The sequence below is a fragment of the Astatotilapia calliptera genome, chromosome 16 (assembly GCF_964374335.1).
Source record: "Astatotilapia calliptera chromosome 16, fAstCal68.1, whole genome shotgun sequence".
In the NCBI taxonomy this organism is placed as follows: Eukaryota; Metazoa; Chordata; class Actinopteri; order Cichliformes; family Cichlidae; genus Astatotilapia; species Astatotilapia calliptera.
Genome location: NC_137437.1, coordinates 26461889 through 26479461, shown reverse-complemented (window position 1 = coordinate 26479461; position 17573 = coordinate 26461889). Strand labels below are relative to the sequence as shown.

Here is a 17573-nt window from a genome sequence, read left to right as displayed (position 1 = left end):
TGTTTCTAAAGAGTGGCTTCTTGACAACCATCTTTTCACAGAGACCATTTAATGAGCCTTTAGAAAACAGTAGCTGAACCAGCTTTGGCATTATATTTGTATATTCAACTAAAGAGGTGGAAACAAATGATGTGCTTTTATGACAGGATCCTAGTAACAAAGTGTCTGACGATACAATTAAATGTCGATTCTCTGGCAAGTTTTCTTGTTATGGGTAAACACATCACTGCTTCGACCCTTGAGTTAGGCGTCTTTTTTGAGTGATTCATTGTTTTAAATGGCTAAACAAACTGAAAGAACATTGCTCTGAAAAATGAGTGAAAACACAGACAATGTCCAAAGAAAAACTTCACAAAACCTGGAGAACTAAAACCACCCAAATGCACTTTAAAAAATGACACAAAAAAAACAGTCTGGCTTCTTGGAAGAAAAATGAAGAAATGAGCAATGGCTTAAGACTTTTGCAAATGTGGTAAAATTCTGATAAATAACTGATAAAACTCAACATCCCACCTATACTGATATCTGTCTCTAAATGAAAGACCTCTTTATAGACTATTTTTCTGATTCTAAAATTGTTACATGATGACAAAAGGTGAACTATCACTAAAAACCATTAAATAAATTACAAAATTTAAGCTCACAATGTGTGATTAAAATCTATCTAATATGTTTACAGCTGTAACATGTAAAAAGAAAAAAAGAAAATATATTGGAAGAAGTTGCTAATCAGCTTCTTTAAGGGTCCAATTTGGATTCATCACATCAGAATAAGAAATAACAAATTTTATCTCCAAAGCAGAGACACATAAAGCAGATGTCATGAAAACACGACACAGTCACTTGAAGGTTAACACTATAGACACAATTTGTAGTTTAGGACAAGTATGCAGGATTTTGATGGTTGAATACACACAGAAGCATGACTTCCACAAATAATTAAAGATTGAGTCTTTTTTACCACACTTTACAGACATCTGTGCATTTTCCTTTTATTTTTGGGCCTTCTTTAACAAACTGATTCGGCTCCCCTGCCACAAGGGCAGCTATAGGAAATCTTTGATACCAGACAATGTCTCCATTTATAACTTTTATTACCTATTTATTTCAGGTTGAAAGCCATCATTAATTTCATAAAGGTTCTAGTGGAAAACAGATTTTTGTTAGTTATGTTTGTTTTTATGCAGGTCGCATGGTAATACAGATTTGGCCTGTGATTCTTGTGACATGCTGACGTTAGAATGATAAGTCAGCAATGACTCGAGCTGAGGTGTAAGTTTGGATCACCTGCCGTATCTCTGGATTTAATGCTTGAAGCATTGCCAATAAGACAGATTCATTAAAAATATGAGTGGCAAGAACAAATCACAGAGGTCAACAGATTACAAACTTTATCGCTTTTTATTCAAACTGTACACATACATAAGGCTTATCTCATTTTAAAAAACAAGTTAAAAAAAAAAAGAAGACACAAATATGAGTACCCCCCCATAAATACATTATGCTTTTAAAAAAATCAGTCTGTTTACTTGGTACCTTGCATATGTTGTGATAAAAACACTCGTATTCCTTCTGAAAACACAAACAGTGCAGTCAGCCTGGTAACACAGACCTGCTCTGTATTGTTAGGTGATGAGTGAAGTGAAACGTTTCCTAACTCAGTCCTACAAACAAATTGTACCCAGGCTTTGAGGTATGTGGTAAATTCACATGGGAACATTGGCATTTCCTATATACACACTGCTTTAACATATAATATGAAGACTGGTACAAAGTACGCAGTTTTAGTATTATTATTATAACACAAGGATTCAGGACACAGTACCAATAACAGCTCTGTAATACGAGTCATCCCTCATTGCTGGAGCGTTCCCGTTCATTACTTATGTGTATGCATGTGTGTGACCTATGCAGAGAAAATGTACTGCATGGAAAGAAACAAAAGCTTCAGGCACTCGTCTGCTGCCTAACGGCTGACTCAGGGTGAAAACGTGTTTTTCTGCTTCCCCACGACTCCAACTGATTTCATTACTCAAGTCTGAGAGGTCATTTTCTCATTTGACCAATGCTCTGCGAGGAATAGCGGCCTGGGAAGCAGAACAAATCACTGATAACTTTATTGCTATTGTCACCAATTACAGCGGCGCCAGCAGCTGTAATCCTTTCACTATCTTGCAAATACAATTCAGAGAACTGCAGTGTCTGTCTCTCATCTTAGCTGCATCAGCATTTATGTGATGTGAAACCTGGTAATTGGTGTTAATGTCACACAGAAATAACGTTTTTTTTATTAAACCTGTGCGGTGTGATCTGAGTTCTACTGGCACCACTTACTAAAAGGCTTTACATTTCAACACTATAAAATGCTCTGTCCTGAAAATGTTTTATTTCAACAGTAATTAAGTTTCCCTACTATTGTATGAAAAGACTGCAAGTTATTTTAAAATATATATATTAACTTGTTTTACTGCCCTTAGATTCAACACTGCTGAACTCCCACCTGGCTTTGACCTTTTGACTCTCTGCTACCTTCCAGATAAAAACCTCAAGTTTCTCTGTGTTTTGAGGAGTTTCGTGAGGCAGCATAGACACTAAAATCATAACAATTTAACAAAAGTTCCAACATGTTCAGTCTACTTGGGAAAAAGAGAAAGCTTTAAACACTTCAAGTGAAATTACAAGAAAACCGGCATGAGTGTGTACAGTCATCTTAATCCAGGATGAAACAAAAACCCATAGCAGCCATTCGAATTAAATCTGGATGGGTTGAAATGGTGCTTTGGATGTCTTAAAGGATCAAACAAACAAAAAAAAAAAGAAGAAAAAAGTCTTTTAGATAGGAGACCACACACAGAGACAAACAATGAGTTGGTGTGTCTTAATTACAGAGAGTGGAGGTGTATGTGTGTGTGTGTGTGGTCTCTCTAAGTGTTAGATCCAGGTCAATCTGTGGTGTAAATCATATTTTTTTTTAACACTTAGCATAAATGTGCAAACAAATACATAAAAACTTCATTCACCTTCGGAGTGAACATTCAATACAGGAAAAAATATTTAAGAAAAAAAAAAGGAAGCAAAAGTTTTGATTTGTGGGCAGCCACTTGGCCACTTGGCACATAATGGCAGAGCTGGTGTATAAAACAAAAACAAACAGATTGTACTCTGCAAAATCTAACATGTGTATTAAAGCTTTTCAGTCTTTAGCTAAAAGCAGAGTAACTTACAACGCCCCAAGTATTGAATTCACAGTCAGAGGGGGTGTGGCTGTTGGAGGGATCTGAACTTTGACCTTTTCTTGCAGTTTGCAGTCTTTTTGTGACAAATTCTTAAAAGAGCTGAGAGGAAGTACATTCAAATAGTAATACAAGGATATAATGGATAATATGTGGGAAGTTTCATAACAAGTCTGGCATTACAGTCCAGTAATCATTATGATCATTTAGGCTAAAATCCAACTTTTTTAAAAATGCAAAAGCAAAGATTGTGGGCAGAAAAAAGAGAGAAGTATAATGAAATTTAAGCCAGCTTTTGTGGCACTTGTTAAAAGTTTTGGTTGTGTTCAAAGGCCTGTATTTGCGCCACAACCTTGTAACAGAAAAAAACTGATCAAAAAATACATCCATAAGTGTGGTAAAATGAAAGCTATTCGACCTCATTCTCAGGTAACGGGAGCTCCAAACTTCACACCGTCGTCTCTCCGTGGCTGCCGTTACTGAGCCGCTTGTAGAACCGCCGCCACGACTGAAGCGTTTTCCCGGACCAGACCCAGAAACCGGAGGTGATCCCGACTATCATGGTCATCAGGTATTTGATCATGAACACGGTGAAGTCCGGGGTCATGGGGGCGAAGTTGTGCACCGGGCACGGCACGGCGAAGCGCTTGCAGGTCTGCATGTGCCAGGTGCGCTCCCAGTGCTCCCTGAAGGCTTGCTCATAGAAGTAACAGGCGATCACGATGGTGGCCGGTACCGTGTAGAGGACGCTGAAGACGCCAATCCGCACCATCAGCTTCTCCAACTTCTCTGTCTTGGTGCCGTCGTGCTTCATGATGGTGCGGATCCGGAATAGAGATACGAAGCCGGCCAGGAGGAAGGACGTGCCGATGAACAGGTAGACGAAAAGGGGGGCCAGGACAAAACCGCGGAGGGCGTCCACGTTGAAGATCCCCACGAAACACACCCCCGTAAGGACGTCCCCGTCCACCTGGCCCATGGCGAGGATAGTGATGGTTTTGATGGCCGGGACAGCCCACGCGGCTAGGTGGAAGTACTGGGAGTTGGCTTCAATCGCTTCGTGGCCCCATTTCATCCCGGCAGAAAGGAACCAAGTCAGAGACAAAATCACCCACCAGATGGAGCTGGCCATGCCGAAAAAGTATAACACCATGAAAAGGATTGTGCAGCCCTCCTTTTTGGTCCCCTGAGCCACTGTCCTGTAGCCGTCCGGCTTGAATTTATCCACGCAGACTACTTGGTCTTCTAGGAAAAACCCGGCAGCATAGGCTACCGCCACCATAAAATAACAGCCAGACAGAAAGATGATGGGCCGCTCGGGGTATCGGAACCGTCTCATGTCCACTAGATAGGTGAGCACCGTGAACAAGGTACTCACACAGCATAGGATGGACCAGATCCCGACCCAAAGCCGGCCGAACTTTGCCTCATCCTCTCGGAAGTACATGATCCCGGTTGGTTTGGTAGGTTCGCAGGGGGCTCCGCAGTCTTTGACCCCCATGAATCTGTAGCCCAGGTAGGAGGGCACTTCCAGCTGCAGCGGGCAGGAGAACTGGTGGTACTGGTTTGGTTGTGAAGGGTGCTGGTTCGGTCTTGCCATTTTGGGAGGGGGAGTAATTGGGTCCGGTGCAAAGGGAGAAGAAGAGGAGGGCGGGGTGCCCGGTTCCGACGTATTCTGGCCGACGCAGATCTCCCCGGCTCCGTGGACGGGGAAAGCCTCGCAGCGCAGCCGTTCTGGCCACTGGAAGCCGAATTTATTCATCAGGGCTTCACATCCCTGCCGTGCCCGCTCACACAGGGACCGACACGGGGGGATGGCCTGCTCCAGCACGGTGCACACGGGAGCATACATTGAGCAGAGGAAAAACTTCAGATCCGCAGAGCATTGGACCTTAACGAGTGGGTAGAACTGGTGCACCTCAAGTCCGGCGTCCTCCTGGTTCGTGTGGCCCAGGAGGTTCGGCATGATGGTCTGGTTGTAGGCGATGTCGGTGCACAGCGGGATGGAGATGGGCTGACAGAAGCCGTGTTCCGGGATGGATATTCCACTCTCACTGTTGTAATGCTGGGCAGAAGCGGGTGAGAAAAAGGAGAGCCCGCACAGCAGCCACATGATCCGCAGAAACACGGAGCCAGTGGTGAACCTGGCCGCCGCCATAGTTGAGGAGGAGGGGGGAGGGAAGGAAAAACTTTGATCCAAGTAGTGCGACTCAAAAATGGTGGAAAATGGAAAGAATTTTTCAATAAATGTTCCAATACTTAACTAGAAGTCCAAGTAATTTCAGTTAAAATGATTGTAATCGACTTTTCTCCCGTGTGTAATGAAGATAAATCCAAGAGAAACACTCGTCATGTCATGACTTCTTAATGGTCTTTGTAAGTGACTCCAAGCAGTCCACTCTGACTCCCGGTCCGTTTAAAAGTCCCGTTTTCTCCAAACAATGCAATTTCACCTTAGTCCAGCTTACTGAACTTTTACAACTACTTACTTTAGCGCTAAACAATGTAGGATAAAGGCGTAAATGCCTAGTATTTCCACTGTTTGTCGACTTTAGTTCGCGCAGCGAGTCGCTTCACATGCTGGGCGGTTGGAAGTCCGGAGGCTCGCGCTCCTCACTCTGTGCAGATTCCACCGGTTTCCAGGCGCCCATTCCATTCACTGGACCCCCTCCCCTCCGGCCGAGCGCGAGGCGCCTTGAAACCGCCGCAGTGTCTCGGCCAATCACCGTGTTTGTTTTCCTACAGCAATCGTTCCTGATTGGCCGTTGGACCCCCACCACAGGAAAATATGTTACAGTAATTACATTACACCAGAGATTTTAACAAATATTACCCAATTAATCATTTTTTTCTGTATCATACCATTTCGCCAATAATTGTGTGTTTGTAACACTTGGAATTAATGGTCCAAGTTTGGGTTTAGTTCTGAAAAACAAAACAAGTATGTAGGTTAATCCTAAACATAAGAAATACCTCATATTCTCTTTTTGTAGATACACACACATACGTATTGTTTCTTTACTGGGCTGTAAAGCAGAATAAGAAAAATGAGATATGCATTTTTATTTGTCCCAAAAAAGTTGTAAAATTACTTTGTTTCAGCAGCCATAACTTTAAGCACATCAATAAAAAAGGTTAAAGAATTTAGATCAGCACAGTAAAATAAATGCATTAGCTCAATGCCGTAAAAAGGCAGGAGCACAAAAGTGAAGCAAAATACAAATGATTTGTATTAATAAAAATCTAGATATAATACAATAAGCAAAAATCTAAACAAAATAAACAGAAATGAAGTCCAGTTGCCCACTTTTGTGTATGACAACTCTTCAGCTCTAATTGTGTACTAAAGGACTTGATTTTTCTTTTTCATGTTTTATCAAACACACCTTTTAATGCAGTTTTCTCTGTTCAGTGTGCAGCTTTAAAACTGAGTTCTCCCCATCGCCCCACACAGTCGCTACACACAGCCACTCAATGTGTGCAGGACATGTAAACACTCTGCAGCACAGTGAGCAAACCATGAAAAAAAGAGAAAAAATTCACGAAAAAAACTAGTCTTAACCACTCAACCACAGAAAGTACCTGTTGCTGTTTAAGGGTTTTATGGCAAGCACTCAGATGCAGCTCTTGAGCTGATATTCAGTATTGTATGGAGGAACAACAGCCAAAGGAAGAGTAATTTGGACTGGCAGCATGATCGATCTGCTCAAAGGCAGTGTGGGAGGTGCAGGCGGTTCCTGGGGGCCTTGCTGCATTTGGTGTCTTTCTACCCTGAGTGGGATAAAAGAGGGTGGGGGTAGGCTTGCAGTGGGGGAAGGGACAGGAAGAAGAGAGAAGGTCGAAGAGGGCAGGGGGAGAAGGAAAAGGAGACAGAGAAGGAAGAGAAGCTGAACCAAAAGGAAAAGGTTTAGAGCTCTGTGCTGTAATCTGCAAAGAAAACTCAGTATAGATTTCTGACTGACCACACAGAGATTCAGCACCAAGTTCTCAAGCGTGCTTGTGCTTCATGTGATACAGTTGACCATAATACTACAAAAAAGACTGAAAAAGTGTTTTAGTCCTCAAGGGAAGGAGATACTTTTTCACATTTACCAACCAAGTTCTTTCCCAAAGGCTCAGCTCATTGCTTGCTAGACAGTTGTAATCTCCCCAAACAGTCATCCTCAGTTCGTCCAGAGCGCTACAGCTATTGTCATAACAAAGACGAAGAAAAATGAACCAGGTGGATGAGACCAGGTTCAGTCTTATGTGTTTTTGTTTTTAGTTTGTGCTGAATTCTCAGTTTTATCTACTTCTTTAAAGTTCTTTTATAACCCTTTCTATTTTTCACATGTTGTGCATTTTCAGTTGCCTTCTGTGCATGCATGTGCTGCAACCGTTACTCTGCATTTAACAATCAAAGCTGCCCACTGGCATGCCAAGGCAAGTTTATTTTTGCCTGAATCGTTATCTGTCTACCTAAAAGGCCCGTGATCAGGGTGTAGCCCACCTCTCTGGGACAGAATATATTTGGCTGGATTACACATTCCTTACAACGGGAAGTGAGAAAATGATTTACTCTTGAGTGTCCATATTTTTATTTTCACCACTGTCTACAGATTAAATCTGGCTGGTGATACATCCCCACATGTCACCACCTTATGTTTCTGCATGTCGTTCCCATTTGTGTATTTGATTAAGTTACAAATAAAGGACAGCTCAAACAAAAACAACAAAAAAGCAATAAAATTCAGCAGCAGAACCTATTCAATCCTTCCCCAAAGTGGATTCAGTAACATCTTTAAAAAAAGTTGTAAAAGGCAGAGGAATGTTATGGTTTTGTTGATAAAAATCAGTTTAAAACCTTGTTGATAATGTGCTGCCTTTGTTTCTGATCTAATCAATACACACTGACCCTAATGTTATCTTACCAGGCAATACACTGATTACTGAAAAAGCACGTTTTATTGATGGTTCAAAGTGGAGGAGGGGGAAAAACTAAACTGCAAAATTTACCAGGATACTCAAAAAAAGACATTAATATGATTTGGCAAGGGTCACTCATTGTTTGCATAATGTTAGAAATAAGCAATTAGATTAAAGTGTGAGATATTTAGGCTAATAGGGTTATTAAAGGACAGCCCAATCAGTGTTTCCAGCAGGAAAGCTAGTTTCACTAATGCAGAGGTGTAATAATCAAAAACTCCAGCTATTAAAGCTATTGATTTTGAAAGTAAACTTTGATTTCTCAGGAGTGTAGTTTGTCAGACAGCATCTGATTAGTGTTACAGACACGGTGATGTTATACACTAGAGTGAATGAATAAATGGACTGAAGCAATAAATCAATCCATCACGATCACACAATGGTCATCGGGGCATCTGGACTCTAATGAAATATAACAAAAACCATTTAACTACCGGTAGTTTAATCTGGCATATGTATATAATTCAAATTAAAACACACGTGAAAAAGTAACATAAAAGGCTTTTCCATTGCAAAAATTGTAATTTCAAATTCAATTACAATTATGAAAGAAAAAAGATCATGGAGATAAAACAATTAATTTGCTGCATTCCTTTTCGCTGCGGTGCTCTTGTTTTGTCTTTCCTTTACATCAGTGCACTTTCACCTCTCTCTGAAACTCCAACCTCACTCCCTGACATGTGAGAGGTTTAGTCCAGCTTGAGGCAAAATGATAGAAAGACAGACTTTAGTCAACAAAAACAGCAAAACCAATTCAGCTGAATCACTTTGGTTCCAAAGAGTCAAATGGGAAACACCAGTTAAAAAGATAATTGATAAACAAAGACACATTAAACAATGACCTTTTTTGACAAAGAAAGTCGAGTTCTTACATTAAATAACGGTGACTAAATTTGACATTGATGGGCAGCAGCATCTTAAAATGCAATTTATTTATGAAAGTGTCTCTTTCACATTTTTCCTTTGCATTTGAGTAAAGTAAACAAACGTAACTGGAACACCCCCACATAAAAATCCCTGACAACAGTATCTTCCTCCCAGCTGGCAATGTGCCACACCACAAAAACTATCCAGGTGTACTCAAGGAAAACAAAAAAAATACAAGGTTTTGACCCAGGCTCTAAACTGATCCCACTCTGATCTAGGCCTTGTGGGATCCATCAGTAGACACTTAATCCATGTAGGCCCTCCTACACAGCAAACCATAGGACACAAAGCATCTTCTCCCAATGTCCAAGTGCTAGACTCTACAGGATGCTCCCAGAGTTGCACATATGCGATATTAGTGGAAAAAAACAAAAAAACAGAAAACAAAATGTTATTAGTGGCAGGTCTGTGAGTATTAATGTCAGTGTGGTACTCCAAGAACATTACCTAACGCCAACATTGCAATTGGTCATAATTTTTACAAAGTTGTACCATGAACATCAACCATCAACTCTGTGGTCAAAAAAAATTAAAATAAAATTTATAGAACTACATGATAAATAAATAAGTCAAACCACCGAAGGCCATCATATTCATCATATTCACTGGAAAAAAAAAAAAGATAATGTTGACCATTTCCATAACCATGCTTTTAAACTGATTTATATTTGTACATTTTTTACAAATCCCCATCCATAATATTTTGCAGATTCACTCCACATACTAATATGTACATTCTCCTCATTCTTCTCATTATTTTATTTATTTATTTATTTATTTATTTATTTAGTTAGTTAGTTAGTTAGTTAGTTAGTTAGTTAGTTATTTTGATTTAGCTCAAAATTTATTTTTTGTAATGTAGCTATGGTGTTGCATTCTTATCAAATGTATCAACATTTTTATAGTTTAAATGTAATAATTACAATGTTGTTTTGTAATGTTGCTGGTCTTTACATTTATTTATACTACCAAGTATTGCATAAGGGAATAATATAGGATATTACTACACTGCCCTATCCAAGCTCTTTTTTTAAACACAAGGGGAGAAAAATCAAAAGGATAGCTGACTTTATTCAGGAATCTGATCATTTTGATTGACTTAAGACAGGCTTAAAGGACACAGATAACTTGCTTTAATTTAATGATAACAGCTCTTAGACTATACAGGCCATAGAACGTCTAAAATGCCATTCAAGTCTGCAGACAGATATAAACATGTAAAAACATAAGCTTTATATAAATTTGTACCCAGTAAGATGATAGTTGTATTTTAAATGAGTTCTTCCTGCCCCTCCCTCACACAGTGGCTCTGTCTGAGGTGTAAAACACAGCAGTTAGTAGCCACACCACACACTTCATCATGTCTAACTGTAGCTGTTTGTGTGTGTGCGTATGTTTGTGGATAGTGTCTGCAGTGGTCAAACAGATGTGGGCAGTCCAGCGGGTTTCCAGACAGCCAGTCACTGTTTAGACAGTGGTCTGCTGCAGCTGGACATTTCCTGGAGAAGAAAAAAAGAAGAAGAAAAAGAGAGAAGGGAGAAAAGCAAAACAGTGGTAGAAAAGTGGGCTAGACAAACAAAAAGTACATTTACAGTAGAGTAAGGTGAGAGTTAATGATCCAAAAATGATTTGGATGGTTTGCGCTGTGTTTGCTCCGTTCTAGTGGCTGTAATGCAAAGTATTTGTGCCACCACGTGAAACCCAACACTGAGCTACTATTTAGATGTTCAGCTGAGGTGCACAAACACAGTTAGGTTTGGTTTGAGGAGGTTTTCTAATCTGAGGACAACTTAAATGAAATGTTGGCTGACCAAATTGGTCTAACCAGCATGTTAAGTGTTTCTGAGGAGTCCATATATTAGACCATGGGCAATTACCGTGTGAGTCATTGTGAAATAGTTGTAAAAGTTGTATATTTAAGTGTTTTTTAAATTGTAGGTACACTCATTATAGTTGCCAAAAATCTTGAAATTATTCATTCCCATTCATGTTTTCTTTCAAACATTTACTGAAAGAATAAAAGAGGTCACACGTGGATGAACACGGTCAAAAAGTTTGATTTGCTCAGTTTTATTTCTATGTTTTCGTATGCAGTAACATATACAGAGAGAGAGAACAGAAAAGTTTTTGTTTGCTGATCCTACCATGTTTATGTCACCATGAAACTGCTAAGACTTAGCCTGCTTACTTTGACCGTTTTTCTTAACCTCTTGATAATGTGATTAAAATTAAAGTAATTATCATTAAAACTGCAATTAAAATTTAATTATAAGTGATTGCAACTACTTTTATGTGAAACGTGTTGCTCGCAATTATAAATGGAAAATTCTCATCTGACGGCAATTCAGCTTTTGCTTCTTGTTTTAATTTCACCAGTTTAACTTCATCTTTTTGATTCACGTTGTCTTTACTTGTAGTAGTTAGCTCTATTCGGTGAAACCCATGCGCTGAACAACAGTCGGTCAAAGTTCAGAGTATCCAGCTTGTGAACATAGTGAAGCATTTAGCAACCACAACCCAATACTTCCCTTAGGAATTAGTAGAGAGCAAGACAGAGCTAACAGGACAGCGTATGTTGGATTCACAGTCATCTGGTGGACAGAAACACAACTCCAAATGAATAATGACACTACTACATGACTGCTGGATGTGTAAATAGGCATCCATCTGTTGACAAATTTTCCCTCTTAACTTAAAGGGTGATAATGTATTAATGTGTTTACAGCTCTTGCAGTTTCCACAACACTAAAGAGGGGAAAAAATCTGTTAGTGAGGTTTTAACCTCAAAATAAACACACACACACAACCCCCAAGTAGAGTCTATACCAATGTTAACAACAACAGAGCAAAGCAGAATTAAACCAAACAAGTGAAGGCAAGTTTCTAAAGACATAGTGGAAAAAGATCTGATTGGCTGAGAAGGTGGAGCTATTGTACCTCAAACTCGAGAGATGAGGACGAGTTTAGAAAGCAGCTCTTAAGGTGTAAAAAGGAACAAATTATGTTCTGCTCTAGACGATTTATTTTACTTTTATCGTCCGAGGTGTCTCTTGCCTCGTTTCTATGTTATGGCTGAGTATATATAGCATGACAGAAGTATGTGTGGAGACTCATCTGAGCGGGGGGAGGGGAGATCAACCATAAGAAGTCAGCAGAGAGAGAGAGAGAGCGAGGGTGGGGGGGAGAGAGGAATGCGGGCAGCTGGTTTGTGTCTGTCAATGCAACACAGAGGGCCTACAGTACTGGACTACACACACGCACATACACACACATACACACACACTGTGATGAAAGAACGATTTATTTGGACCAACAGAGTGTGTGCTCGGACCGTGGTAGGCAGCAGGAAGCTCACTGGCTGACATCTCAACTACTACTCGGACAAAAACTACAGATTATGTGGCCATAAAAATCGGAGCCATTCACATGTATAGAAATAAGAGTGAAATTCGGTCAAATGAAATACAGTCAGTGCGAGAATGGTTCGGTGTAAAAATGTACTATAAGTTATAAACCCTGGGCAGGTCTTGTTTATATAGCGTCACTCTTGCCATTACTCTAAACGGCTGGGAACACAAACATACTGTACAGCGCAGTTAAAAAGCATTAAGACAGTGACAGCTTTCTTCTTCAGTGTTTGGGTTTGGAAATCTGAACTCTGATTTGAATGAAAACAATGGGGTTCGGCTTCAAATGTTTATTGTTCAACTTTAAACCATTATTAGTCACCTTTTTTTGTCCTATAAATCACAATGACACTCTCATTTACCAACTTGTAAATATGTGTCTTTATTTAAATATGCTGGGGACGTCATTGGTTTTGTAGGTATTTGGTGATACATTTAAATACTGGACAAACTACAGGGCGGGGTCACCAAAGTTATTCTTATTCGTGTTGCAGGGGCTTAAATGTGTGTACAAAAATTCACGGTAATCCATCCAACAGTTGTTGAGACTTGGCTCTTAAAGCCACAAATGTCAGCTTCATGATGGTGCCAGAGGAAAATGTGGAGCTCCCCACAGTCAGCAGGATTCTTCATCTGTCAGTTAAGACTGTTTGTAAAATATTCACTCGTAATCCTTCTACTGCATGTTGGGATATTTTAGACTGGACCATAGTAATGGACCACCACACTAAACACATGTTGAAAACAAATCTGATGATTAAACATATAAGAGCACATTTAATCATCAATATTATGAATGATTTGGCTGATGAAGTCACAGGGGCACTTCAGTAATCAATGCCAGATGAGTCTAAGTGACCCAGTGCAAGTCTTCATGGAGCCTGGAGATAGGAAAATGTCACTGAGCCTGCAGGTTTGAGATATGACACTGACACCATCTGCCAGATGGCAGAGGGGTAAACAGTTTGTTCATTGGGTGGCATAGATCATCATATGGGCCTTCCACTCTGACAACGAATGTGGTGTCAAAAATGACAGGGTGCTCTCTGCCAGTGGTTTGCTCTACTGTTCTGGAGAGTCTTGTGGCTGTGAGCACAGTGTTGCCAAATCAGGAGTTAAAAGATTTTGGAGCATAGCTGGGTACATGCAACACTTTGTCTTTAAAAGAAGCATTTTAACCATGTCTGCGTGAACAGTCCCGTCAGGACACCAAAGATAGTCAGACTTCTAACCCTCCCAGCAGGGATGTGGTGTCTCCTGCAGCTTCCTGTAGTCCACTATCATCTCTTTGGTCTTGTTGATGTTGAGTTGGGGGGTTTTGTTGTCATTACACCTACTCACTGGCCCTTGGAAAACAGTCTTAAGTCCACATCACTCACTGTCAGTGGTGAGGAGGTGGGGTTGGGGTTTTTTCTCAGCACTCAAGCCCTTTTTCCTTCAGGAAGTCAAAGATCCAGGTGCACGGCGAGGTGCAAAGCCCGAAGCCTGTGACTTCAGAGCTGTTTTCACAAATGCACTAATGCCCTGAGCTTCCAATACAAAGCCATGCATGTTAGGTTAACTGGTGATTTTAAGCTGGATGTAGGTGTGGACAGACAGATAAAGAGCTTAAAATGAATACAATAAAGTACTGTATGAATGTCTGTGAGGAAAAGCAAAACAAAAATAGACTCCTTACTTCATTGTTCAGTTTCAGTTTAGTTAGGTTTCGTTAACAAAGCTATGTGATTAGAAAGACCCACCGTTTAGCTTATAAAAGAAAGTCAAAATAGTTAACAGTGTAAAGGGTCGCGTTTAAACCCAAAGTCATATATTTTTCCTGAAGACAACAAAATAATTTTAATGATTAAACCTGGCAAGATGGTGACAGAAGAATAAATTAAAAATATATATATAATTTGCAAATCTTCACCCCATATTTTATTAATGGCAAAAATATATCAAATGTTTAAACTAAGAGATTTTACCAAAAACATTTAAACTAGCTTATTTTGAATTTGATGACACAGAGACAACAAAAGCCTGGAAAAGAAAGTAGTACTAAAGAAAAACAGCTGGAGGAACATTTTGCAACTAATTAGATTAACTGGCTGCTGGTCAGTAACATGACTGACCAGCGAAAAAAGACCATCCTAGAGACACAGATTTCCTGAGAAGTAAAAATGGGGAGAGGTTCACCAGTCTGCAAAATACAAATTTTGAAACTATTTCAGAATAATGTTCCTCAACATTAAATTGTGAAGACTTTAAATATCTCGTCATCTGCAGTACAAAAGCAGCGAGAATCCTCTATCAGACAAGAATGGGACAACATTCCTCTGCCAAAAGTCCAGCAGCTGATCTCATCAGCTCACAGACATTTATGGAGCGTTGTTAAAAGAAGGGACGCTACACAGGTGTTTTTTTTTCTTAAATTGGTGCATTTTCTCATTTTAACCAGATGTTAAGTTTTTGAATGTTGTAATCATTAAAATATGGATTTATGAGATTTGCAAATCATTGCATTCTGTTTGTATTTAGATTGTTGTTGGTGTTGAACATCCACCTACCAAAATAAGCATTCAGCTAGCCAACCTTACAGCTAAGCTGAGAGAGTATGCCATTAAGTTTTAAAACCTGTCACGCTGTCACTAAAATAATCCTCTCACCAGCGGTCATCATTTTTGGAAAGGATAATTCTGCAGAGTATTTCAAATGTACCACTCAAAACCACTACATTTGGGGTGAGCTTCCTCTTCCCCTGCTGTCTCTTTACAACGTCTGTGTGATGTCACATTGCACTCCTGCAGATAGGAGCATGCGCGATGAATTCACCCTGAGCCAGAATGCGTGCAGTGTGAGGCCTCCCGCTTACTCCGCTTAGACAGCACTCGTGTCTAAATCAAATATAGTATTTTCAGTGGTGTCTGAAGTGGGCTATTTCCTACTGTGTGCTAGATGTGAGAAAGAGCAGCTGTGGAAAATTATCCTTACTTTACTATCCTCACATTGTCTAGGGATCAGATGTGAACACAGCCCAAAACTGCATAAATCAGTTCATTGCAGTTAGCTGGGGATTCTACCCTAGAATAGAATCACTTTTACATTTTGCCATCACAAGATCTGACAAATCTGTCAATCTGTATGTCAAAACAGTGGCATCTGATAGTATGATCACTCCACCGACAGACATTTGAACTGGTTTAACTAGTTTGAACTGCAAAAATGGAGACACAATCAGCCCTTCAAAAGGCACAGTGGGAGAAACTTGCATAGCAGTGGTCCAGTGTGTGTTCACCTTGAATAGGTATGTTAAATACTGGCCCCGTTGAATTTGAAAGCTGCCTCAGCATGTGCATTCCCAAAGCACTGATACCATCACAGTCCATTATGTTAGCTCTTTCTGCTCGTGGTTGAATGTAAACTACAACAGAGCTGCACTTTAAGCAAGTGAAGTAAAGTAAAGCCTTGAGAACTTAGGATAAGAACCACGTCATGAGTTAAGCATGTAGCAGAGTTCTGTCGAAGCAGTCTAGGTGCAAAAACACCAGTTGAGCAAATCCAGGTTATGCAATGCTGCACTCACTTTTTCTAACTTGTTGTCAGTGCACTTAATACTGATCGCATTGTCGACAAAATACCACAAAGGTCAATAAATCCACACAAAAGCCATGCAACAACACTGAGAAAATATACCCAGACTACAGACAGCTTTAAGTGAAGCATACATGGAAACAGACAGCAACATTAAATTAAGCGTCACAGCAACAGTACATGTCTCCCTGACAGCTGTTGTTATACTGGGTTGAGATTAAATTAAGTAGCCTGTTAGATCTCTGTTATTTAAGTGAGTATACACAATTGTCCTGGCTCTTTACTTACCCTCCCCCACAGAACACACACACACACGCGCACACACACGCGCACACAAAAGTCTTGGAGGTGACGTGCTAATTGATGCAAAGTAATGGAGGAGGTGAATCACAATGGTTGCCCCACTAAGCTTCACACAGAGCTCTTTTCCAGCTTGTGTGGCTTGTATTACTGAAGTTCTCTGCTCTAAAAGTGTGTTTTTGGCTGATGAAGAGAAATAAACCAAAATGAGAGGAAAAGGGGGAAATTATAGGAGCTGAAAGAGGGAGACGGGTACTTGGTAGAGTAACAGGATTAAGACGGGGGAGGCCTCCTGTGGGTTTGAGGTCCTGACACCCAGCTGTGTTCATCACCTTGCTCTGCGAGGAACACACACACACATGCACACACTGCTGCGGTCATCACTCAGTGGGAGTTTGACCTGAGCCAGATGGTCACTGCTCTCTCTTTTTATTGCTCTCTTTTTCTGTCATGTCCACACTAAACCAACGTTTTTCACACCAAAAAAAATGGGAGTGTTGTCAATACACGTTCCAGAGTGGAGGCTTTTTATACCACTAGTCTTGCATTATAGTGTGAAACAATTAAACAAGGCCAAATTAAGGATCTATAAATAACATGCTCATTGTGAAACCTAGGGATTTAACAGCCAGAGAATACAAACTCTAACTGCAAGTAACAATATTATGTCTGGGTTCTGAAACAAAGTAAAATATTTTATTTTAGCATTTTGCTCAAAATTTCATAATTATACCATTTAATTTAATTATAATTATAAGTAATTGTATCGCAGTTTGGGGGCTTTTTTCACTCATGCACTCAAATATTTTCCACCATTGTGCTGCCAGTTGGAGCCAGTTTGGTGTCTTTTGAGAAGCAGCAGGTTTGAGAACTGATACTACGTAATGTTACGAGCAAAACTTCTTCTTCTATAGAAAGAAAAGTTATCTGCCAGGTGTCTATGACTTTCATGCATTAACCCTTTGGCAATTTTAACGTGACATGCTGATGACAGGTTTTTGGCCTTGGCATCAGTTTTTGTTTGGCTGGGCTCACACTGTGTCGGTCCATGCAGATGTATCCAGCGGCGAAAGAGTGCATGACAGATTAAAGGCATTCAAATTAATTCATATTATTATTTTTGTTGGCAACAAACACACTGAGGGATAATTAAATCTATTTACTTAAA

General features: G+C 40.1%; 1 protein-coding gene across 1 annotated transcript; it reads right to left on the bottom strand.

The window, feature by feature from the left end:
• Nucleotides 1-1382: 1382 nt before the first annotated feature.
• LOC113008162 (frizzled-7-A-like) lies at nucleotides 1383-5892 on the bottom strand. Its single transcript, XM_026145379.2, has one exon. The coding sequence runs from the start codon at nucleotides 5389-5391 to the stop codon at nucleotides 3682-3684; it is 1710 nt and encodes a 569-aa protein (XP_026001164.1). The 5' UTR covers nucleotides 5392-5892; the 3' UTR covers nucleotides 1383-3681.
• Between the last annotated feature and the right edge of the window lie 11681 nt (nucleotides 5893-17573).

Bases quoted from the DNA above. Each gene is read 5' to 3' on its own strand.
- LOC113008162 (XM_026145379.2), bottom strand. From the start codon at position 5,391: ATGGCGGCGGCCAGGTTCACCACTGGCTCCGTGTTTCTGCGGATCATG.